We start from the raw sequence: 25163 nt of genomic DNA, 5'->3' as shown, positions 1-25163 counted from the left end.
TATATGACGCTTTTCAACTGATGTACGCAATCAGCATCGTGTGTCTCAGGTGTGTGAGACCATGGTGGCGCGGCCGTTGAGCACTCAGTTAAAGGATGGTAGTCACCTCTGCCCTGAAGAGTCCATGGGAGTTGAACGGACTCCATGTCCGTGCATTATACTGTCCCTTGTCCAGTTCTTGACATCACCTGTCACCTGTGCTGAAGGAAAATGTGGGCCGAGAGAGGGTTGTGACTTTACACCTGAAAAGCAAGTAGACACACAGGCTATTAAAAAAAAACGAGGTAGGGGGTGAAGGGAGATGCCGGTCAGGGAAAGATATGACAAAATAATAATTTATAAATTATCAAGGGCTCATGGGGGAGGGGGAGCGGGGAGGGAGAGGGAAAAGAGGACTTGATGCAAAGGGCTTACGTGGAGAGCAAATGCTTTGAAAATGATGAGGGCAAAGAATGTACAGATGTGCGTTACACAACTGATGTATGTATGGCTTGTGATAAGAGTTGTATGAATCCCTAATAAAATATTTAAAAAACAAAAAACGAGGTAGGGAGCTGAAGGCGGTGGCCCTGGGCGAGAAGGGCAGGGCCAGGTCCTCTTACCCTGCCCCACCCTCAGCTGCTCCCCTTTGCCTCCGGCTCAGATTAGACTTTGGTAGAGAAAAACTTTCCATAGTAAGTAGAAAGCCTTTTCATTTCTCTTTCTCACAAAATTCTCCTTTCTATCACTTCCTCTATCCCTAGCGCATGGGGAAGAGGGTCCACTTTGGAATTCCAATTTGATATTACGTCTTGCTGTGACGGCCCCCAGACTGTCCACACATTTAGGTGGGCCTTCAAGGGGAGATGGGGGTTGGAGGGTGGTGATGGTCCATCCTTCAAACATGCCACAGCTGGTGGGAAGGTGGTCTTGTGGAGGAAAACCCAGTAGCGGTGGGCCTGCCAAGTGGTAGGGGTTGACCAGACTCTGGGTTCGAATTCATGCCTCCAAACCTCAGGTTATTCGTTGTGACTTTGATTCGTGCCCTTGGTTGCTTTAGTCCAGTGAATTCCCCAAGCTCCTGTTTTAAAATAGTTACATTTGGGGATTTCTTTTTGCTTTTCTTCTTTGCTCTTTGTGGAACGACGGTTAGATCTTTTGTTAGATACCAGAAATGAAAACATGAGGGACATTGAAACGATCATGCTAGTTTCACCAACCACAACATAGGTGCATTATTTTACCCACATGTTTCGTGCCCAGAAAAGATAAGGTCACAAGTTGTGGGGGAGTGGTGACTGTTTTGGATGCAGAAAGGAACACTTGACTGACTTAGCATCATTCTGTGTGAAAGCCAAAGGGATTCGGTTGTTCATTGCATGTATTGCTGAACCTGATCTAAACCGATATTGAAAATAACTTGCTCTAACAATCCTGTGTGTGTGTGTGTGTGTGTGTGTGTACGTGCAGATAGGCCATAACTTTGCATTCAGTGTACATCCCTGATGACTCACCTCTTAATCCAGTCAAACTGGTCAAACTTCAGGCTTTTTCCATTTCTCTCCAGGCAGTTTCTTGCTGGGCATTGCACCAATTTTCTCCCAGCTCCCTGTTGTATCAATGCTTCTAGAGGTTCTTAAACTCCGTGTTCTACCAGTGGGACTCCTGTGTTCATTTCTTCCTTTTCCAGTCTGCAAGTTAGGAAACCAGTGTTACTGGCTTGAGTTCATCGAAGTCGCCGTCTGTCCACTGTGTGAAGATGGTAGTAGATCCTCAAATCCCTTTGTCACAGCAGGTAGCCAAAAAGGATCCACAGGATTTTTTCTTTCTTTCCTAATGCTTGCTTCCATGAATCAGCCATCTACACGCTGTGATCAGAATCTACAGTATTATAGCAGGCCAGCCTTTTGGGTTAAATCCCCTAAACATCTTCTATATCCCATTTCCATTTCTTAATAAAGAGAGTTGCCTGAATTTTACCCTTCCTGCTAGACCAGATGTCTCCTGTTATTGAATGCATTGTGCCCCCCCCCAAATTAGTGTTGCACTTCCTAATCTCTGTGCCTGTGGTTAAAGGGACCTGGTGGTGCAGTTGGATACGCATGGGGCTGCTAGCTGCGAGGTCGATGGTTCAAACCCACCAGCCACTCTGTAGGAGACAAATGATGTTATCTATTCCTGAAAGGATTTACCGTCTCGGAAACCCTCAGGAGCAGGTCTCTGTCCACTAGGCTCTCTGTAGATTGGAATGGACCTGGTGGCAATGACCTGGACGGTGATAATCCCATTTGGGAAGGCGTTGAGGCATGATTAGTATATCTTGAGTTCACCTCCTTTGAAGGAGAGACCCCAAACCCCACTGACATCAAGTCAACGTCGACTCACAGTGACCCCAGAGGACAGGGCAGAACTGCTCCGTAGCGGCTCTGAGACGGCAAATCCTTATGGAGACAGGCAACCTCGTCGTTCTCCTGCCGAGGCGCTGGTGAGTTTCAAGTGCAACCCAATGCTTATCCCAAAGCAAGTTGCCAGCTAAGTATCGATGGAAGAAGAGCTAAGCCTAGGCGGATGAAGATCCAGTAGGAGCAGAAGCGTAGAAGAGACGTGGACCTTCCTTCCTTCAAACATGACAGAGAGAGAAAGCCTTTCCCTGGAGCATCCCGACTTTAATCTTCTAGCTCCCGAAACGATGAGAAAGCAGGTGTGTGTGTGAGTAGAAGCCAGCCACCGTGGCAGTGTTATGGTTGCTATACGGCACTACTATTACTATTACTACTGCTCACTGCCAGGGAGTCCACGCTGCCTCATAGCAACCCTGTCGGACAGGGTGGAACTGCCCCTGTGCGTCTCAGTTACGGGAGTAGAAAGCGCTGTCCTTCTCCAGAGGAGCTCCCGGTGGTTTCAAACTGGCGACCTTGCCGATTTCAGCTCAGTTTGTAACCACTAGGCCACCAGGGCTCCTTAGTAAAATAGAATTTGATACCCGAAAAGTAGGGCGCTAAAGTGTGGATGTGGTTTTGGCATCGGGTCGTGGGGTAGAGGCCGGAGGAGTTTTGGGTTTCCTTTTGAAATTTATATCCTTGTGTTTCTGTGTTGGTGTTTAGGGGCTCTGAGAGAATGTCATTTTTTCCCCTTTTTTCACTTTTTTCCCCATTCCTTTTATTTACCTTGTTGATGAGAACATACATTCAGCAAAGTATCCACCAACTCAACAGATTTTCTTGTACAGCGTGGTGCCGTGGGTTACATTCTTCACGTTAGACAGTGGTGCTCACCCTCCTTTTTTATTTAATAAATCATTTTATTGGGGCTCATACAACTCTTATCACAATCCATACATACATCAATTGAGTAAAAGCACCCTTATACATTCGTTGCCCTCATCATTCTCAAAATTCGCCTTCCACTTGGGTTCCTGGAATCAGCTCATTTTCCTTTTTTTTCCCCTCCCCCTTCCTCCTCGGTCCCCCCTCCCTCATGAACCCTTAATAATTTATAAATTATTATTTTATCTTATCTTACACTGCCCGGCATTGCCCCTCACCCACCTTCCCATTGCCCATCCCCCAGAGGGGAGGTTATAGGTAGATTCCCCCCACCAGATCAGTTCTACTCACCCTCCTTTTATGCATTGCTCCTCCCTCATCAGCATAAACTCACTCCCGAAGGTTCTGGTCTCACCGTGGGAGGTGCTGTTATCAGTTTGATTCCACATCAAGGGTCCGTGGGAGGCCTGTCGGTGCTGGTGACAGTGCCAAGGTCAGCGATGCAGGTGGCCAGCTGCTCCGCAGGAGAAGGACGGGTCCGTGTGCTCCCACCAGGACTGATCGTCTCGGAAACCCCACAGAAGGTGGTTATGAGTTCGAAGCTTCTCGATGGCAGCAGGGCAAATAATTCCTAAGAGAGCCAAAGGCCCAAGCCGGCAGACCTCTTTTACTAAGTAGGCCAAAGGTTAAATTATCAGAAGACTTCAGGAGGTATGCTTGGTTTAAGGTTTCAGGACTATCTCATTGTAGTCAATTCAGGGGTTCATGCACCCTCCCTGCCTTCAAAGATGCCAGAGTCGGTAAAATTTGACGTTTGGTTCTCTAGTGGAGACTGGGAATGGTTTAGGGTGCCTACTAGGAAAAGCCTAAATTACCTTGAAGAGACTGTTAGTGGGGTGACAAGTGACATCAAGGGCAGGTCTGATGACGGCCCAGAAGGACATGAAGAAAGCCAGAGAGCATCTCTGTCGTCTTAGAGATCGTGGTGGCACCAACAGACTGTTGCCAGGAATGGGGGCGTTTCATGTGCTTCTAGAGAAACGTGGAAAGAAAATGATGAGCAGGTGAGAGGACCAGAGAGGAAGGCACTCAGCGGCAAAGAACTCGCCTGAGTAAAGTTCAAATGTTGGTGAGAAGGTAGAACTGCCAAGTGATCAACTTGGACTTCTGAGAAAGGCTTGAACGGGGCTGCACGACTTCTTCTGGGCGCAAGATGCGCCGTGAAACATGACGACAGAACTTAAGCATTTGGAAATTCTGCTGCGCAAACTAACGGCATGTGCCCTGGAATGCTCCCCAGGAATGTGGCTACACAATCTGCTGTGAACAAGACTAAGCCTGTGGCTGATGGATTTCACCAGCCACCACAGCAGCACCCTATCAGCTTAAAAGGAAGGGGACGGGGAAAGAATTAAGGCAAGACTGCCGGCTGCCTGTGGGAATTCTGCAGGCACCAGGCAAAGAAAAGGACCGTGTCTGGAGTGGTTCAGAGGTCAGAAGGACTGGAAGCAGGAGTCCTGGAAGCAGAGCTCTGTCTGCTTCAAAGGGTTTTGGATCCCAGAGGCTAGGGCAGTTAACCGCCTCATGGGTTTCAAGGTTAAGGTCTTTGTCAGCTCAGGTCTAGAGTGGAGGCCTGCCGTAGTTCAGATGTGGAACTGCCAGGCCCGGGAGCTAAAGGACATGAGCTGCCAGGATCAAGAGAGGCGGCTGGCCACCCAGAGGGATTAGGAAAAAGGGCAGGTTTTGCCTAAGCCCAAGGGAGTCCAGTTGCCATCCCAGAAGGCTAAGAAAGCAGAGGGGACGCCCCGTCTGCAGGGCCTCCACTCAGACACCAGAGGTCCCAGCCGCCACCCAGGTAGCCCCAAGAACTGTTTGGTAGTCTTGAAGGCCAAGGTAATGGCTTTACTGATTGGGGGACTTGTTGGAGCCCTGTCAGTCCTTCTTTCCTCCAATTTCTCCTGTTCGTAACGGAAATGTCAGCTGCATGCGTCTTCCACCGTTGGCGAGAGATACCGTGCAGTCTGGATTTCACTGCTTCACTGGTATTTTGCCCCAGGCTGGAATATGCCTGAAGTCTCACCCGTACGTGATTTAGATGAGAGTTTGGAGTCCATTTAAGACCTTTGTGATCATGTGATGAGATGTATGTTCGGTATAGGGTAAGGATATGAATTTCAAGGGTCAAAGGGTAGGATGTTATGGATTGAATTGTGTTCCCTCAAAACGTGTGTGTTGGAATTCCTAACCTCTCTGGTGGCATAATGGTTATGCCCTGGGCTGCTGATCACAAGATCAGAAGTTCAAAATCACCAGCTGCTCCTAGGAAGAAAGATGAGGCTTTCTACTCCTGTAACGAGTTACAGTCTTAGCATCCTACAGCAGCCGCTCTGTCCTGTCCTGTAGTGTCGCTATGGGTCAGAATGGACTGGACGGCAGAGAGGATGAGCATCCAGGGTAAGGAGTCCAAGAGGTATGGTGATGGGCTCCTAATACCAAGGTGGGAAGCCCAAACCCACTAGCTGCTCCTCAGGACACAGATGAGGCCCTCGGCTCCAGTAAAGACTTTTAACAACTCTAAGGACCAGTTGTACTCTGTCTTATGGAATCGCTGTGTTAGGTCGGTGCTCCAGAGAAGCACAATCAGTGATGCTTGCCTGCGTTGCCTATCGAAAGAGGTTTGTGCTTGCACGTGTTGCCTATAGAAAGAGACTGCTATCAAGAATCGGCTGACACGGTTGTAGAAATAGGTTAAGTCCAGGCCGGTTCAAGTCAGGCTTCTCTGGACTCATGGAAACTGATGAACAAGGAAGCAGGATGATGAAGCGGGGCGGGGCAGGCCGGTGGATTCAGAGGTCTGAAGTCAGCAGAATGAAGCCCGCTCATGGGTCGAGGAACCAGAGGCCAGATCTAACTCCAGCAGAAGGCCGAGGTCCAAAGAGGAGGCCCCTCTGATTGGTCTTGTTCTCTTACAAAAGGACTTTTGATACCAAGGAGGTGTCAATGCAATTGATAGGTTGGGCCCCGCCCATACCCTTACCAGAGCGTCTTGTTGGCCTAACCCCTAACCATCACACTCACTAAGGGGCAGAATCTTTTTTTTTTTAATTTAATTTAATTTTATTTTTTTAACAATTTATTGGGGCTCATACAATTCTTATCACAGTTCATACATATACATACATCAGTTGTATAAAGCACATCTGTACAGTCTTTGCCCTAATCATTTTTTTCTCCTCTTTTCTTTTTTTACATTTTATTAGGGACTCATACAACTCTTATCACAATCCATACATATTCATACATCAATTGTATAAAGCACATCCATACATTCCCTGCCCCAATCATTCTCAAAGCATTTGCTCTCCACTTAAGCCCCTTGCATCAGGTCCTCTTTTTTTTTTCCCCCTCCCTCCCCTTACCCCCCTCCCTCATGTGCCCTTGGTAATTTATACATTGTTATTTTGTTATATCTTGCCCTATCCGGAGTCTCCCTTCAGGGGCAGAATCTTTTGAGATAAAAAGCCATAGCTAACGGAGAAAGTCCTAGTACCAGTAAATACCCAAGACATTCCCCACGGAAGAATTCCAGGCTTCACTTGGGCTAAAAATAACTCTAAGAACCCCCAAATCAGGCACTGGCAGCCAGGAAGAGCACATTGCCAAGAAAATCTATCTTGGGCGGTGAAGGGATGCCAGTCAGTGGGAGTGCGAGTGAGTTCTAGCGCACAAAGTCTCACCCAAGCCCAAGCAATCTGCTTGGTTCCAGCTTGCTGGAGAATCCTAGCAGGCAGTTTCTCATTCCCCGCTGCAGTTTGCAGCGCAGTAGGCTCCGAGGTCAGAGGCCCAGCATTACTATGTGAAGGTCAGCTGTTAGCTTGAAGACACTACTGGTGACAAGGTCCTACACAGTATCGGCTAACGGAAGCGACTAACTTCTGGTAGTCTCCGCAGCTAAATGTTAGGGACACACAAGCTCCACGATTCACACACCCCGTGATGATGTGAGAGATTTTTTTTTGGTTCTCCAAGTGAGGCTTTGTGGGGTTTGTGGAACATGGGGTACCTGGGTGGGGAATGCTGGAGTGGAGAGGCTGGATGGGTGAGCTCAGCCAGAGGGGTGCAGAGGAGGGTGTGGTGGTCTGCCTCCAGGGTATCCACCTTCTGCTCCGACACACCACGCATGTGACGTCTCCCGGAGCCCGGATTGTCCCAGTGGCAACTGGTTATGAAGAGAGCTTTTCACACTAAATGCAACTTTCTGGCATTTTACACAACCAAAGAAGCTAGGAGCATTATAGTTGGTGTTTAAAAGCAAAACATTTTCTTTGCAAAAATTGCAAAATATGAAAAGCCCTCTTGCCTGTCCACCCCTCCCTTGACCAAACCCCTCCTCCCCCCAGAGGAAACCACTGTTCCCAGTTAGGTGGGTCCTCCCAGACTTCCTTGCAAACAGGTGGTACGGTTTTTGTTTGTTTGTTTGTTTTTAACATCATTTTATTGGGGGTTCTTACAGCTCTTATGACAATCCATACACCAGTTGTATCAAGCATATTTGTACATGTGGTAGTTACATAATCTGGTGCCAACTCGAGACCATTAGGAGTGAATCCGATGGAGTTTAGTCTGGCAATCAGAATGCAGCCTGCTGACCTCATTTAGAGACGCTATGCAGAGAACTAGCTCACTAGAGGCAGGACACATTCTCTGCTTTGTCTTCCTGTGAGACATTCCTGTTGGCAGCCAAATCAAGCGATGCTGATGGCAGCCAGAGCCTTGGAGCTGGAGAAACCATGTGGAGCACCCTGCCAGCGCTAAGATGCTTCTCCCACCACTGGATCCACAAGACCTTCCACCCACGGGCCTGTGAACTTCCTGCATTTGGCATGATTGCATGAGGTGTGTGAGTCTGCAGAGGAATTTACAGACTGGTATCGGAGAGTGTGGGAAACAGAAGGATTTCTCCCAAGTTGTCTCCCCCAAATATATGCCAAACTTAACTGCTTGCGAATGACCATACACTTGGAGGTCATCAGGAGTAGATCAGGGGTTATTCTCCCTAAGAGCTATCAGCCATCTAGAGCAAGCAGGCACCACTGTCTATCCCACAACAACTAGGGCCCACGCCCTTCTGATAAGGATAGTAATTGTCTGTTTCCTTGTAGGAGACCCCAGAGAGGTCAAGCCCGCCCAAGGGTGGCCAAGACTAGACCGCCATCATGAATCTAGGGTCCGCCTATCTTGTCACATGTATACCTCTAGTCCCTCGCCTTCCTATCATGTGTACAGCCCTAGCTCATCCCCTTCCTGTCACACCTATATCCATTGTACATCCCCTTCCTATGATGTGTGTGCCTATGGTACTGCCCCTTCCTGTGATGTGTGGTTACCTACAATCATGCCCGCCCCCTGTCCCCAAAGTAGATATAACCCAGGGTTAGCAATAAACGGGGTCCTCGAGCAGCCTGCCGGCTAACTCCATTCCACCTCGCCTCGGCCCACGCTGTGCGTGGACCAGGCCGGTAAGATCATGGCCATCCAGGAGGTGAGCGTGCTACTATGAGATGTGTCTGACTCCATTATTTCATTCTCTCTTCTATCTCTCATACTCTCAGTGACTTTAATCTTTATATATCTCAACCGTACATTTGTGCCTATAGAACCCGCGATTAGGGGGGGGTCTGGCACCTCCCTCCAGCCGCAGGAGATAGGGGTTCATATCAAATGTATGGACTTGATCTGGACTCCCTGGATTTGGTTCTCTAGTCTACCTGGACTAACACGGTACATATGTTGCCATCGTAATTTTCTAAACATTTACTTCTATTGGGGCCCTTGGTATCAGCTCCTCATTTTCACCTCCCTCCCACCCTCATGATCCCTTGATAAATTATAAATGATTGTTAGTTTCATATCTTACACTGACTGCTGTCTCCCTTCCCCCAGGGTGTCTGTTGTTCCTCCCCTTGTGTGTGTGTGTGTGATATATGTTGATCATTGCGATTGGTTCCCCCTTCCTCCTACCTTCTCCTACCCTCAGGTAATTACCCTATTTGGGTATATTTTTAATATGTAGGCCTGTGTACACATGCTTTTATTTTTGATTTTTCTTCTCTTTTTCACATGTTTTTAAAGAGGCGGAGGCCATGTTATGCAAATTTCTCTACAACCTCCTTTTCCAATGTACTATGTTGGCTGTTCTCCCCGTGAAGAGCTACCCTCTTAGATTGACTTCAAGGTACACACACCCCTCAGCAACACCCCGACTCCATTCCAGCATCTCTCAAAGTGGAAGTGTCTTGTAATCAACGGTCTCTTACAACTGTTAGAGTCAGGTACCAGTATGGTGTGACGATGAAACCTCCCATCGTCCAGGGGAGATGAAAAGAGCGCCCGTGTGCCTGTGTCTTTTCTTTTAAAAAAAAAATCATTTTATTGAGAGCTCTTACAGAGATCCTAACATTCCATAGTTCAATCACATCAGGCAGTGTTGTACAATTGCCACCACAGTATCCACACATTTTCCTTCTTCAACTCCTTGATATCGGCTCCCCTTTCTCCCCTCCCTCCCTCCCTCCCAACCTCCCCCCACCACCCACCGCCCAGTAACCCTTATGCGTTTTTTTATCCAAGTGTCTTACTGCGATGACATGTCTACAACTCTTTTTAAAAGTGACTGAACTATGGAAGTATAGGATATGTGAATTTTATATCGATAAAACTACTTTAAAAAAAGAAGAATAAACCAAAGTTGAGCAATGGCTACCATGGGTGAAGATGCTTTGCTTAGGGGGCATTGAGTTTATGCTGCTGGTGGCTAAATAGTGTAGAAAAGGAAATCCGTAGTGATAGCATTAAAAAAAGAGGTGAATCAGTGGCCCTGAATTACACATGTAGAAGTTGTGGAACTGGAGAATGTTTTGTTGTATTTTGGGCACAATTAAAAAAAATTAATTACACTACTAACAGTGTGTACAAGGAAGATTATGGTAATAACTGTATACAACGCTTCCTGATCTGACTGAAGTATCGAATTATATGTGGCTGAATTGCCAATAACTGTTTTAAAAAATATCAAAGTGTCTTAGAATATAGATAGCTACCATTTTTATATCCACTCCAATCCACTCCGGTGAGTCTGGTGTTCTACTTTTAAACTTCTCTGTTGTTGTTGTTTTTTTACTTTTAAACTATGAAGTACTTATAAACAACTTAAATGTCTGAGCTAGTCTCTAAGATAGAATAATATGTATTTCATATGATAGTGTCATCAAGGATTAATAAGATAACACTTATAAAGTGTTTAGTTCACCACATCATCATCTAATACTTAATTTAAATTTTTCTCCTGGTCTTTTGCTGGCTGGGGCCCCACCCCTCACGGCTGATCTGCAATCATTTGTCCTAGAAAGTTGGAAGCCATTATGCTACTACTTCCCGTTTCCTGTAGAAGATATCCTAAGATCTTTTTTTGTTGGCCTTGCTGCTGTCTAGTCAATGCTGACTCATAGCGACACCCTGTGGGCTTCCAAGACTGCAACTGTTTATGGGAGTAGAAAACCCAGAAGCTGCTGGTGGTTTCAAACTGCCGACCATGTGGATCGCAGTCCAACAAGTAACCACTATACACCAGGTGCCATGTAGTCGGTCCAACCCTGATTCCACGTGCAACAGAAAGAAACATTCCTGGTCCTTGACTGTCCTCAAAACGCTTGATGTGTGTACGGCCGTTGTTTGCACCTTGCTCGGCGTCTTCCTCTTTCACTGGTCCTCTGCTTGACCACCCATGATGTCCTCCAGGGACTGGGGTCTCGTGATAGCATGGCCAGAGTAGATGACATGAGAAGTGTCACCGGTTTTTCTTCTAAGGAGCTTTCTGTCTGTACTTCTTCCAAGACAGATTTGTTTGTTCTTGTGGAAGTTCCTGGCATATTCCGTAGGCTCGATCCACACCAGCGTTCAAATGCATCCATTCCTCCTTGGTCTTGCGGATTCACGCCCGGCTTTCGCAGGTGCATGCGACGCCTGAACATGCCAGGGCTTGGCTACCGCACACCTTAGTCTTCAAAGTGACAGCTTTGCTATATTAACACTTTAAACAGATCTCTTGCAGCAGATTTGCCCAATGCAGTAACACCATTTGCCTTCTCGCCAGCTGCGTCCGTGAACACTGCTGGCGAGTCCAAGTACACAAAGAGCTTTGACCACTTCAGTAGACACTAGTTACCACGATGCTGTTTATTGGTCCAGTTGGGGGCGGAATTTATGTTGACGTGTAATGTACACCGAAGGCTTTGATCTTCCTCACAAGGGCTTTAAAGCACGTTATTTTCATTAAGCAAGGTGGTCTTATCTGAATATTGTAAGTTGGCGATAAATCCTCGTCAAATCCAAATCCGAATGCCATGTTCTTGGGCAACTATTCGACCCAACCCTTTCATTTTCACAGATAAGCACAAAGGTCCGGAGAAATTGCTGACTTGGTATGCACACCCAGAGAGAGCTGGTGATTGAAAGGACAGATTCTCACACTCCCTGTGTTGGGTTCCTTCCAACACTGGCATCTGTATGATCATTCCTTTTTTTTTTAAAGGGAGGGGTACTGTATAGACACGGTAGAAGGGAGTGGAGAGCACTCTGTGAGCATTCTGGCGCTTTGGGAGGAAAGGGGAGAAGTTGTTAGCCACCAGGACTCCACTCCCTGTCACTCCCCATATCTGGCTTATGACTAAGTGCTTAAAAGCAAAGGCACTAGGGGAGGGTGGGGAGAGAAAAGGGGAATGAGACACAAGGGTCAATCTAGAACCTCCTCTCAGGGGGACGAATAACAGAAAAGTGGGTGAGGGGCGACGGAGGACGATGTAAGATATGGAAATAATAATCTGTAACTTATCAAGGGATTATGAGGAAGGCAGGGCAGGGGAGGGAGGGAGGGAGGGAGAAAAATGGGGAGCTGATATCAGGGGCTCAAGTGGGAAGAGAATGCTTGGAAAAGGATGATGGCAGCAAATGTGCAAATGTGCTGGACACACTGGATGAATGCATGGATGGTGATAAGAGATGTAAGAGCCCCCAATGAAAGTTTTTTTTAAAGCAAAAAAAAAAAAGGCACTCCTGACAGAGCCCTGGTTTAATCCTAAATCTTAAAATTAGTCCAAATGCCATCTTGAGGACCCCACATTCACCTCTGACCATCAAGGTCAAGGACCACACACAAAGGGTATGGGTAGACGCAGAACGCCCCCCCACCCCCACCTACCTATGCACAGAGAGCCATTGCCTTTGCCCCATGGCCTGCCTGGTGCACAGACCCAAGCCCCTCCTGACTGTCTTTATCGTTAAACCTTTGGCGATGGCTTTGCCGAAGCTACTGTTCATGCGAACCAAACCACTACCAACTCTAAAAAGAACAAATCATGTGTGGTGGCCTCAGTGGGACACAGCCTTGACGGTGGGTGTGCGCGCCGGTTTCCTCTGACACACGTGCAGAATAAAATGTTGTTTCCCCCCAGGATAGGACCCACGCAAGCCCTGGCCTTCCACGGGCCGTCACCGCTCCCTGCTCTGTAAGGGGTTACAAGGAGGTGGACGGTCCAGCTGGCTGCTAGGCCGCTGCGAGGGCGGGCTGGGTGGGGCTGGGGATTAGGGAGACGAGGGTGGGGCCCTGGGCTGGCTGCGAAGCATTGCAGTGAGTCACCGTGGGTCGGATTTAGCTTTCCGACTCGGAAAACTGGAGAAAGATCGGGGCCCGGGCAGAAAGAGGGAGAAGGAACTCGAAGCGGACGGGCGGGGCTCGGAGGGGCGGGGCGGGGCTCGGGGAGGGGAGGGGCTACAGGAAAGGGGCGGGGCTCGGTGAATAGGAAGGGAAGGGGCTTGTGGGGAAGGGAAGGGGTTTGGGGGAAAGGGGAGGGGCGAGGCTCAGGGGAAGAGGGGCGGGGCTTGGAGGGGAGGGGCTTTGGGAAAGGGGCGGTGCGATACTCCGGGGAGGGGAGGGGCTATCGGATGGGCGGGGCTCGGGCCGCCCTGGGAAGCGCTGCCCACAGGGCTGGCTGGCCCGGAGCCTGCGTGTCCCGGTTGTTGTTTCAAAGCGAGTTGGAAGGACATAAAAGGAGAAATTTTTCCAGTTCTCTCACGCTAGCTGATTTGTGAGGCGAAGAAACCCAGGCGTCTTGTAATTCTCACCCAGCAAACAATCGGAAGACTGAGGGGCCCGAAGAGAAAGTGCGGTCGCCCCAGGGGAGCGCGGGCCGGGCCAGGACTGGGGGAGGGGTCCCCTGAACGACGCCTTTGGGGGCGTTTGGAAGTGGAGATTCTCCCCACCCCCACCCCCACCCCCACCCCCACCCCGGCGTCAGTCCTGATCCCGAACCCCTCGGCCTTTGCAACCCGCGGGGCCTGTCGCCCCTCTCACGTTCCGATCCGGGATTGTGGGGCGGAGCCCAATCCGCTTCGCTACCTGATTACTCTGCCCTACCTGTGACACTCGCACGTGCTTTTGTGCCACGAGAGCCCAGGAGTCTTCCTGTGCCCGTAACTGCCCCGGCGACCTTGGAGGACCCGAGGTCGGATGTCCGTTGACCAATTAGGGAAAGAACTCTTGGCAGGCACCGTTTCTTAATCCTTCCATTAAAAACAAGCGCGCTCCCGCTGCCCCCAAGGCAGTGCTGAGTCACAGTGACCTGGGCGTTTCTGAGTTCCTGGGATAGAAAGCACGTTCTTCCCAGGAGCTGCTGCTGCTGGCGGTGGTGGTCTCAAACCCCTAACCCTGCGACTCACAGCCCAACACGCAACCGCTTCACCACCGCGGATGCTCGTCCTCAAGTCCATGCCACCTCCTGGGGACCCTGCTGGTTTTGACCTGTGGGTTTGCTAGAGGCTTTCTACTCCCGAAAAGGGTTACATTAAGGATACCCCCACACACACACTAAAAAAACAAATCTTAAAACGGCATTAGGGAGCTGGTAGCGTTGATGACTAACTCCACTAGATGGGACTGAACAGCAGAATTGTATGTGAATGGATATATTGGATTGTGTAAGATGTCAATAAAACTTATCATCATAAAAAAAAAACTTAACCATGGGCTTCTCACTTGACGTAACCATCTTCTCTTTTAGCCCAAAACCCTTGTTCCTACCCACTTCCTTCACATTCATAAAATACTTATGCTTTGATGGCCTGGGCATCTTTATTTTTCATCCTCTTTTGAGGATGAAAGAACTTTTGTTAAGCCCATAATAAGGAAATGTATTATTAATAAAGGAATAACATGGGCTCTCAAACCACATCCAATCAGTCTTTTTATCATAGCTACCGGCATGTCTAGACCTTGCAGAGAAAGATAGGAAGTGAGATTGGAATCTGGGACGGCATTGAATTTTAAGATTTTTTTTCCCCTCTCATTTTTGCACACCTCCACTCCCAAGGTAAGTCTTTTCTGCGATCTAAAACCCGCCTTCTCAGGACGGCACTGTATTGTGAATTTCCAAATCCCTCAGCCTGACATCAGAGTTGTTGGGCACCGCGAGTCAGTAATGACAGGTAAGCAGCCTTAAGTACAACAGGACAAAGCGCTATCCTGCCCCGCGCCCGTCCTTTCACTCGTTAGGATGTTGGAGTCTGCTGTGGCAGCCACAGTGGCAATCCATCTCATGGCGGCCCTTCCTTTTATCATGGATACCCCTCCCAAGCATGATGTCCTTCTCCCGGGACTGCTCTCTCTTGATAACATGCCCAAGGCACGCGAGAAAACGTCTCACTCTCCTCACTTGTAAGAAGCTGTACTTCTTCCAGGACAGATTTGTTTGTTCCCGCAGCCCGTGGTGATAGAGTCAGTGCTCATCCACCGGGTAATTCAAGTGTGTCTTTCTTCTTTCTTCATTGTCCAACTTTCACATGCACGAGAGACTAGTGAAAATAACATGGCTTGACTCAGGTGCATCACAGCCTTGAAAGGAAAGCTCTTCAACAGTTTTAAAGAGGTCTTGGGCAGCAGTTTTGCCCAATGTAATATGTCACTGGATTTCTTTTTCTTTTTTTTGTCACTTGATTTCTCAACTGCTGCTTCATTGAGCATTGGTTGTAGATCTAAAGCAAAATTCAATCCTGGACAACTTCAATCTCGTTCTTTTATGATGCTGTGTTGAGGTTACAATGTGCTTATTTTTCTAGGTACTCTGTGTGTGTGTTGTGTGTATGTGTGTATGGTGGGGAGGGGCGAGCATGCAATCCATCATTTATCTTGTATTGATTTGTTGTTGTACTGATTTCTTTTTTTTTTCTTTTTAGATTTTATTGGGGGCTCTTACAACTCTTGTTACAATCCATACATCAATTGTATCTGACATATTAGTACATATATTCCATCATTCTTTTATTTTTTAAATCATTTTATTAGGGGCTCATACAGCTCTTATCACAATCCATACACGCATCAATCGTGTAAAGCACATTTGTACATTTATTGCCCTCATCATTCTCAAGTTGTACTGATTTCCTAATAAAACTTCTCTGTAGGCTTAATTCACCTGCATTGGCAACTTTATTCTTTTCTCACTTCAAGACTATTTCTAGAGATTTCCATAACCTTTAACTCTTATTGGAAGTGTTTAGTGTTCTCTGCTCTTTAACCACCCTTCCCCACACCCCGGCTCTCACTATTAGCTTAGTCATTGTCACCAATGACAATCACACATGCTGCTCTAACTCTAGGGGTGGGGTGAGGTAAAAGGTCCTATGGCAAATACATATTATCATGAAGATGCCATAGTCCACAGTATGACACGTCTCCTAACCTGGAAGCCTAAATAGCTCTTAAGATCCCCCCCCCACCCCCACTTCTGAATTTCCAAGGCAAAGTCCACCTGCCCAATACTGGAATTAATCCCTGAATTCCTTTAAGAACATTTAGTGAAAGTCTTGATGCGCTTGTGCACTGCACGTAAGCATGTATCAAATGTGTACCCAGAAAGCTATTTTTAAAAAGTCAAATCTATTTTAAAGTGCACACTCAGTGGCATCTGAATGGGTTCCATATCTAATTTGATGAGTTTCTCTCTCCCCTGCCCTCTCTCCTCCTGCTATCGAGTTGATCCCAATTCATAGCCACTCTATACAGAGTCTCGGAAATGAAATCTTTACAGGAGCAGACAGCCTCATACAGCGGCTGCTGGGTTTGAGTGACTAAGCATAAGTCCACCAGGGTTCTAGATACATTGTTGAAAGGGCTCTCTCTCCAAGCCCTGGGGTTGTGTCAGGCTCTTCCAACAAGCTAGGGCATGAGGAAGGAGCCTCACAGAGAAGAAACTGCAGGAGAGGGCAGCCTGTACCTAGTCTTTCTCACTTAGCGTGGGAGTTTATCTGCCTCTCCTTCCTAAATTAACACAAACGAAAGCTTTCTTGCCAGTTCTATTATTTGGCATAATTATTTAGCCTTATAAAGAGTAAAGGCAAACCGAGGGAAGAAAAAAAACCTGGACTCAGGCATGAAGAAACAAAAGCCCTGTGGGCTTGATACAACATGAAAATATAGTTTTTGTTTTTTTCTTTTTCAACCTTTGACCAGCTTCTGTTAGGTTATGTAACTTTTAAGTTTCCTCCTGGGGCCACTAGTGAAGAACATTACTTTGGTGTGGTGGAGGCAAAGATTAATAAAATAACACACAGGCAGTCTCCTATTAGAGGGCTTGGAAAAGATACACTCAAATGTTGGCTGCTTTCTATTGTAGACCCCCTCGCTCAGGTGAACATCTCTCTGAAGTGCTTACTGGAGTAGGTACTTAAAATGTAGGTGACCACAACTAGCAAAGAGGCTTTTCTATTTCAGCGGTACCCTCAGAAGTAATAGCCTGAGGCTTCAGTCCAAACCTTTTAATTTTAAAAGATGAAAACCAGGCATCTGAGTGGCTGAGGGACTGGTCCATCACTCAACAAGCCAATACGTGAACACAGCCAAGATAGGACTCTCACTTTGTGGAGCCCTGCTGGCCTGCAAACCACAGGGTCCGTGTGGGACAAAGACAGCCTTTCTACTCCTGCAAAGAGTTACAGTCTCAGGAACTCCCAGGGCAGCTCCACCCTGTCCATATGAGTCAGAATTGACTCAAGGGCAATGAGTTTGGGTTTTTGTTTGTTTTTCACTTAATGTTGAATCTAGCTAAAACATCGGGGCTCTGAATATATCAGGTGTGTTTATAGGAATGTCTCCATGGTCATTCAGTTAACTGCCTGTCCTTTCCTGCTCCAGAAAATCCTCCAGCTCCCCCCTTTGGAGGACACTCGGGAAGGTCCCATTGGCCATTCGGCTCCAACATGCCCCAAGTCTTTCATTTCTTCAGCCCACTGACGCAAACCAATCAGAACACACTGTTGGTTTACCGTCCAAGGATCCCGTTGCCTAGGAGAAACAACTCACCATGTAATATAGCCATATTTCCCCAAGCCCCTCCCCTTCACTTGCCATACATTGACACTCAATTTCAGATACTGTAGGAATGGCAAGTTTTACAGACCTTTTTTTTTTTTAATGGTCCATGGACTCATAGTGGAGAGCCCAACAGAACACGGGATAAGAGTAGCATCTTTTCACAAAGGAACCTGCTGTAGGGAATGGTGACAAGCGAGGCATAAGTGGCCCCAGCATAAATGTATTTATTTGTTTAAATTTTTAATAATCATTTTATTGGGGGCTCTTACAACTCTTGTTACAATCCATACATCAATTGTATCCAACCTATTTGTAAATATATCCCATCATCCTTTTCTAGTCATTTACTTTCCATTGAGCCCTTGGGATCAGCTTTTTTTCTCCTCCCTCCCACTCCAAACCCTCCTGGCTCCTTGATAGATTGTTAATTATTTTAAAATCTCACACCGACCTCTGGTGTCTGTTTCCCTTCCCCCTGGTGGGGCTGTGCTTAAGTGCCATTCATTTTGATGTTGATTTCCTTCCTTGCCCCCTTCCCCCTACCCTTTTGCTCCCTCTATTCCCATTCCTGTTCCTGGGTTCCATGTGTTGTGAGTTTTCTCTTGCCTACACCTATGTACACACTCCCATCTAGTATACAGACTCTTAAGTAGACAAATAAGAACACATCACAGTTGACATTTTTAATTTCATTATTACGCTAAAGAACTCCATTATTTAAAATAGTCTAAGTTATATGTGAGTATAAAAAAACGAAAAGGACGAAAGGTGGGAGTAGAAATTTATGTTTATATTTAGAAACTTGGAAAATAGACCATGTTCATCACTTCAGTAGAAAGATACACTTCAACATTCAACCAATGATGCATAAATTTCAGGGAGGAAGCAATAAAAGTCAATGCAAAGGCTTGAGTTCACCCAGGAACCACAAGAGAGCAGTGTCCTGTCTCTAATCCACTTCCTCAATGGTGGGGCCAGAGCCAGGGGCCCCCGGCGGGGCCTGAGCCCCAAAGCCACCGGCCCCGGGGCCCCCTGCCCCCTGGTAGAGGCCAGTGATGATGGGGTTACACACCTGCTCCAGCTCCTTCCTCTTGTGCTCAAACTCCTCCTTCTCGGCCAGGGAGTTGGCATCCAGCCAGGAGATGACCTCCTGGCACTTGTCCAGAACCTTCTTCTTGTCGGCCTCACTGATCTTGCCCTTGAGCCCCTCATCCTCCACCGCACTCTTCATGTTGAAGGCGTAGGACTCCAGGGCGTTCTTGGCCGAGACCTTCTCGCGCTGCACCTCATCCTCCGCCTTGTACTTCTCCGCCTCCTGCACCATGCGCTCGATCTCCTCCTTGCTCAGGCGGCCCTTGTCGTTGGTGATGGTGATCTTGTTGGCCTTGCCCGTGCTCTTGTCCGTGGCCGTGACGTTCAGGATGCCGTTGGCGTCGATGTCGAAGGTCACCTCGATCTGGGGCACGCCCCTGGGGGCGGGAGGGATGCCGCTCAGCTCAAAGCGGCCCAGCAGGTTGTTGTCCCGCGTCATGGCGCGCTCGCCCTCGTACACCTGGATCAGCACCCCGGGCTGGTTGTCCGAGTAGGTGGTGAAGGTCTGCGTCTGCTTGGTGGGGATGGTGGAGTTGCGCTTGATCAGAGCCGTCATCACGCCGCCGGCCGTCTCCAGCCCCAGCGACAGGGGGGCCACGTCCAGCAGCAGCAGGTCCTGCACGTTCTCCGACTTGTCGCCCATCAGGATGGCCGCCTGCACCGCCGCCCCATAGGCCACCGCCTCGTCCGGGTTGATGCTCTTGTTGAGGTCGCGCCCGTTGAAGAAGTCCTGCAGCAGCTTCTGCACCTTGGGGATGCGCGTGGAGCCCCCCACCAGCACCAGGTCGTGCACCTGCGCCTTGTCCAGCTTGGCGTCGCGCAGGGCCTTCTCCACGGGCTCCAGCGTGCCGCGGAACAGGTCAGAGCACAGCTCCTCGAAGCGCGCCCTGGTGATGGACGTGTAGAAGTCGATGCCCTCGAACAGGGAGTCGATCTCCAGGTTGGCCTGGGTGCTGGACGACAGGGTGCGCTTGGCCCTCTCGCAGGCGGTGCGCAGCCGCCGCACGGCGCGCTTGTTCTGGCTGATGTCCTTCTTGTGCTTCCTCTTGAACTCCTCCACGAAGTGGCTCACCAGCCGGTTGTCAAAGTCCTCCCCGCCCAGGTGGGTGTCGCCGGCCGTGGCCTTCACTTCGAAGATGCCGTCGTCGATGGTCAGGATGGACACGTCGAACGTGCCCCCGCCCAAGTCAAAGATGAGCACGTTGCGCTCCCCCTTGCCCGAGCGGTCCAGGCCATAGGCGATGGCCGCCGCCGTGGGCTCGTTGATGATCCTCAGCACGTTCAGGCCCGCGATCACGCCCGCGTCCTTGGTGGCCTGGCGCTGCGAGTCGTTGAAGTAGGCGGGCACGGTGATCACCGCGTTGGTCACCGCGTGGCCCAGGTACGCCTCGGCGATCTCCTTCATCTTGGTCAGCACCATGGACGAGATCTCCTCGGGGTAGAAGGCCTTGGTCTCCCCCTTGTAGCTCACCTGCACCTTGGGCTTGTCGCCGTCGCAGATCACCTGGAAGGGCCAGTGCTTCATGTCCGACTGCACCACCGCGTCGCCGAACTTGCGGCCGATGAGCCGCTTGGCGTCGAACACCGTGTTCTGCGGGTTCAGCGCCACCTGGTTCTTGGCCGCGTCGCCGATGAGGCGCTCGGTGTCGGTGAAGGCCACGTAGCTGGGGGTGGTGCGGTTGCCCTGGTCGTTGGCGATGATCTCCACCTTGCCGTGCTGGAACACCCCCACGCACGAGTAGGTGGTGCCCAGGTCGATGCCGATGGCCGTGCTTTTCGCCATGTCGGGCCGCGGCGCGGGGTCGGCGCGGGTCTTCGCGGAGCGCAGGCGCCTGGACGCGTCGGAGCGGGGGTCGCCGGGCTGCGGGAGGCGGGGGTCCCGGGAGTGGGGAGTCACCGGGTCTCGGGAGTCCGGGGCTGCAGTAGGCGGGGGTCTCGGGTGTCGCCGGGTCTCGGGTGTCCGGGCTGCTGGAGGCGGGGGTCCGGAGAGGGGGTCGCGCTCTGGGAAGGCGAAGCCGCGAGTGCGCAGGAGCAGGTCTCAGCAGGATGTGCTGCCCGGAGGCTGCGGCGCCTGCGCTTTTAACGCCGCCTTCCAGCCCCGCCTTTTCGCTGCGGAGCCAATCACCGCGCTCCGCGGGGCAGCCCGCCCCGGAATATTCCAGGCACTTCTGGCGTCCGGGGCGAGAACTCTCCGGACTGTTCTGGGTGCCCCCGCCCGGCCTCGGTCTGGGGAGCCGGGTGCGCGCCAGCGGGCGGGGCAGGCCCGGGCGCGATGCCTGTGTTGACGCTGCCCCCGGGCAGTAACGTTACAATGGCTCCTCTGCCGCTGACATCACTGGCCACTTTGGAATCCGGGTGACAGGACCAGGGCCTGACTCAGAGTTGCCTGGCAGGGAGGGGAGGGGGGAGGGGGGACACCTGTGCTGGCGTTTGGATGCTAAGGGGAACCCTCTTGGAAGGGGCTCCAAAGCCGGAATATTTCCAAACTGGAGCGAAGGCGGCAGGGGAATAGGTGAGCCAGGATCCCTCTCGCTGGAATTGGGTGGGAGTAAGCAGGGCGCGTGGGTCCTTGCTAGATTGAGAATGTTCCGGAAAGTTCTGTAGTTTGTTTGGATATAAGTGATGGAGCTCCACAGGTGGCAGAGTTTGGTTAGGACTGGCGAAGAGGCTGGAGGAGTGGCCTAGGATTGGACTTCTCTACAGAATGATCCAGAACCACCCCCCTTTTTTTTTTCCCCAGTCATTGACTTCAGAGAGCAGGCTTTTTACTCAGGAGATGATTAAGAGGATGAGAGTGCTGGGAGCACCCTACTTTCCCTGAGGAGAAAATCTGTAAAGAATTTGATTGGATTCCTAGAAGCATGAAACTGGCCTGAGCTTACTGTTGATGAATCCCAATTGCAGATAGGAGTTAAAGGGTCCTGCCCAAGAGGGCAGCAAACCCCACGTTGAGGTTAATGTCATTTGAGGAGATCAGACCCTAAAGTCATCTCAGTTCCACAAGAGACAGATTCAAGTCCATAACAGAATAGATCACAGACCCATAGGAACAGCACAGTTGAATTCATCCCCGAGAGAGATTGAAATCAGACCACACTCCGTCGCCCACCTTCAGTTGAGGGAAACTCCTGGAGCCTGCCCCAAAGTGCTCTCCTAAAACTCCATTTCACTCATTCTCCTCAGGCCTCGGAAAACCATGGCTGCTCCCAAGGGAACGGCCATCGGCATCGACCTGGGCACCACCTACTCGTGCGTGGGGGTGTTCCAGCACGGCAAGGTGGAGATCATCGCCAACGACCAGGGCAACCGCACCACCCCCAGCTACGTGGCCTTCACCGACACCGAGCGCCTCATCGGCGACGCGGCCAAGAACCAGGTGGCCATGAATCCCCAGAACACGGTCTTTGATGCCAAGCGTTTGATTGGAAGGAAATTTAATGATCCTGTGGTGCAATCCGATATGAAACTTTGGCCTTTTCAAGTAATCAATGATGGGGGCAAGCCCAAGGTTATGGTTTCCTACAAAGGAGAGAAAAAGGCTTTCTATCCTGAGGAAATCTCCTCTATGGTGCTGACCAAGATGAAGGAGACCGCCGAGGCTTTCTTGGGTCACTCTGTCACCAACGCGGTGATCACCGTGCCCGCTTATTTCAACGACTCTCAGCGCCAGGCCACCAAAGATGCAGGTGTGATCGCAGGACTCAATGTACTAAGAATCATCAATGAACCCACAGCCGCTGCCATTGCCTATGGGTTGGATAAGGCAGGTCAGGGAGAGCGACACGTCCTGATCTTTGACCTGGGCGGGGGCACCTTCGACGTGTCCATCCTGACCATCGACGACGGCATCTTCGAAGTGAAGGCCACGGCCGGCGACACCCACCTGGGCGGGGAGGACTTTGACAACCGGCTGGTGAGCCACTTCGTGGAGGAGTTCAAGAGGAAGCACAAGAAGGACATCAGCCAGAACAAGCGCGCCGTGCGGCGGCTGCGCACCGCCTGCGAGAGGGCCAAGCGCACCCTGTCGTCCAGCACCCAGGCCAACCTGGAGATCGACTCCCTGTTTGATGGCATCGACTTCTACACGTCCATCACCAGGGCGCGCTTCGAGGAGCTGTGCTCCGACCTGTTCCGCGGCACGCTGGAGCCCGTGGAGAAGGCTCTTCGTGATGCCAAGATGGACAAGGCTAAAATCCATGATATTGTTTTGGTGGGGGGCTCTACGCGCATCCCCAAGGTGCAGAAGCTGTTGCAGGATTACTTCAATGGTCGTGATCTCAACAAAAGCATCAACCCCGATGAGGCAGTGGCCTATGGAGCTGCCGTCCAGGCAGCCATTTTGATGGGTGATAAGTCTGAAAAGGTACAGGACCTGCTGCTGCTGGACGTGGCCCCCCTGTCCCTAGGTTTGGAGACGGCCGGCGGCGTGATGACCGTCCTGATCAAGCGCAACTCCACCATCCCCACCAAGCAGACGCAGATCTTCACCACCTATTCGGACAACCAGCCCGGGGTTCTGATCCAGGTGTATGAGGGCGAGCGGGCCATGACCCGGGACAACAACCTGCTGGGCCGCTTTGATCTGACTGGAATCCCTCCTGCCCCCAGGGGCGTGCCCCAGATCGAGGTGACCTTCGACATCGACGCTAATGGTATCCTTAATGTCACGGCCATGGACAAGAGCACGGGCAAGGCCAACAAGATCACCATCACCAACGACAAGGGCCGCCTGAGCAAGGAGGAGATCGAGCGCATGGTGCAGGAGGCCGAGAAGTACAAGGCGGAGGATGAAGTCCAGAGAGACAAAATCGCTGCCAAAAACGCTCTCGAGTCGTATGCTTTTAACATGAAGAGCGCTGTGAGTGACGAAAGCTTGAAGGGCAAGATTAGTGAGTCTGATAAAAAGATTATTCTAGAAAAGTGCAATGCGATCCTTTCATGGCTGGAGGCCAATCAACTGGCTGACAAAGATGAGTTTGAACACAAGAGAAAAGAATTGGAGAAGGTGTGCAGCCCAGTCATTACAAAACTCTACCAGGGCGGATGCACCGGACCTACCTGTGGAATGGGTTATCCCTCAGGAAGGCCTGCTGCAGGCCCCACCATTGAAGAAGTCGATTAATTTCACCTGGCATGGAAAGGTTCTAGGGTGCCTGTAAGGTCCAAATTTGGTTCCCCTCATCTTCAAATGCTATGATTCTTGCATTGACTGACCCTGGACCTACGTTTATCATGCCTTCCAGCGTCTGGTGGAGGAGTACACCATCTTTCCAAATGAAGGTCCTTTTATTCTGAGGATGGAACTTTTAGCAAAACTAGGCCCCTTTCTGAACCATTTGAATGTGTTATTTATTTCTGCCTAGCCCCAACTGTCTTCTTCTTGTGTGGATGGCTGTCACTCATTAAATTTGTTCCTAAAGCAAATGATACTGGTTTCTTTAGGCTGTGCCTTTATCTTGAAAATAGCTCAGAGACAGAATGTATGCCAACTGTGAGCTCAATTTAAGTGGTTAAACTGGTAAGAGCAAAGTATTTCAATTTTCATGATCTAGTCGCTTCAAAACAGGCAAATCATTTTGTTAACCAGCAGGTACTTTTTACCTTGGGTATAGCAGTTGCTAACTGTAGCTATTTCTTATATTCGATGGTAAGCTGGTTTTAGTGCTTAGGGTTCAGTTGAGAGGCGGACAGAGTTCTACTTGAGGTCATTTCCAGATGAGGTCCAGCAGAGCTGATATAAGTACCGAGAGTCCATTATTCCATCCTATGCATGCAGACTATGAACCTCTCACAAGTGGATACTGTGATGCAAGGTTAAAGTGAGAAATGATTTTTAGTACTTATTCCATGAAATTAAAAAAGCTGTGTCATAATGGTCATTGCTTTGGTTATAGATGGGAAGTGGGATTGGGGGTGGAGGGAGGGGAGCTGCATTTGATTTACATTTGAGGAGGCAATATTTGAAAATAAACTATTGGATGGGGCTTTCTATCCCCAGGTCACAGTCTGTGTTTAATCGGCTATTCGGATCTGTACAGGCCACTCCTGAGCAAGTGTAAGAAATGTGAAGGGGAAAAAAAAAAAAGCAAAGGTCGAGATTTGTCCTTGAGAGAAATCTAGGCCCCTCTGATGAAATAAAAACTTGTGCCTAGACTCCTCCTGATTGCGAAGGCTCAACATAAAACACACACACAATTTTGAACCAAATGTGACATAAAGTTTGCAAATGGTTTTCCCAGGCGCCCACTATCAGTGGGAGGTTTGTGTCCCCCCACGGTCATTCATTCGATTCCGGTTTATGGCTACCCTGTAAAGCGTGTGTGTGTGTGTGTGTGTGTGTGTGTGTGTGTGTACGCGTGCCCAATGCAAGCACAAAACCCCCGGGCCTGCAGCGAGGCGCTTCG

General features: G+C 49.8%; 2 protein-coding genes across 2 annotated transcripts; one reads left to right on the top strand and one right to left on the bottom strand.

The window, feature by feature from the left end:
• Positions 1-18436: 18436 nt before the first annotated feature.
• Positions 18437-20806, bottom strand: LOC142453756 (heat shock 70 kDa protein 1). Its single transcript, XM_075555392.1, has one exon. It carries the CDS (start codon positions 20540-20542, stop codon positions 18617-18619), a length of 1926 nt encoding a protein of 641 aa, XP_075411507.1. The 5' UTR covers positions 20543-20806; the 3' UTR covers positions 18437-18616.
• A 131-nt stretch (positions 20807-20937) lies between these two features.
• Positions 20938-24529, top strand: HSPA1L (heat shock protein family A (Hsp70) member 1 like). The gene is made up of 2 exons (XM_075555391.1): positions 20938-21271; positions 21943-24529. The coding sequence occupies exon 2, from the start codon at positions 21956-21958 to the stop codon at positions 23879-23881; it is 1926 nt and encodes a 641-aa protein (XP_075411506.1). The 5' UTR covers positions 20938-21271; positions 21943-21955; the 3' UTR covers positions 23882-24529.
• The last annotated feature ends 634 nt before the right edge of the window (positions 24530-25163 follow it).

Source organism: Tenrec ecaudatus, chromosome 7 (genome assembly GCF_050624435.1).
Source record: "Tenrec ecaudatus isolate mTenEca1 chromosome 7, mTenEca1.hap1, whole genome shotgun sequence".
NCBI classification, from domain to species: domain Eukaryota; kingdom Metazoa; phylum Chordata; class Mammalia; order Afrosoricida; family Tenrecidae; genus Tenrec; species Tenrec ecaudatus.
The sequence above is the reverse complement of the archived record's forward strand: the minus strand, read 5'-3'. Positions and strand labels throughout refer to the sequence as shown.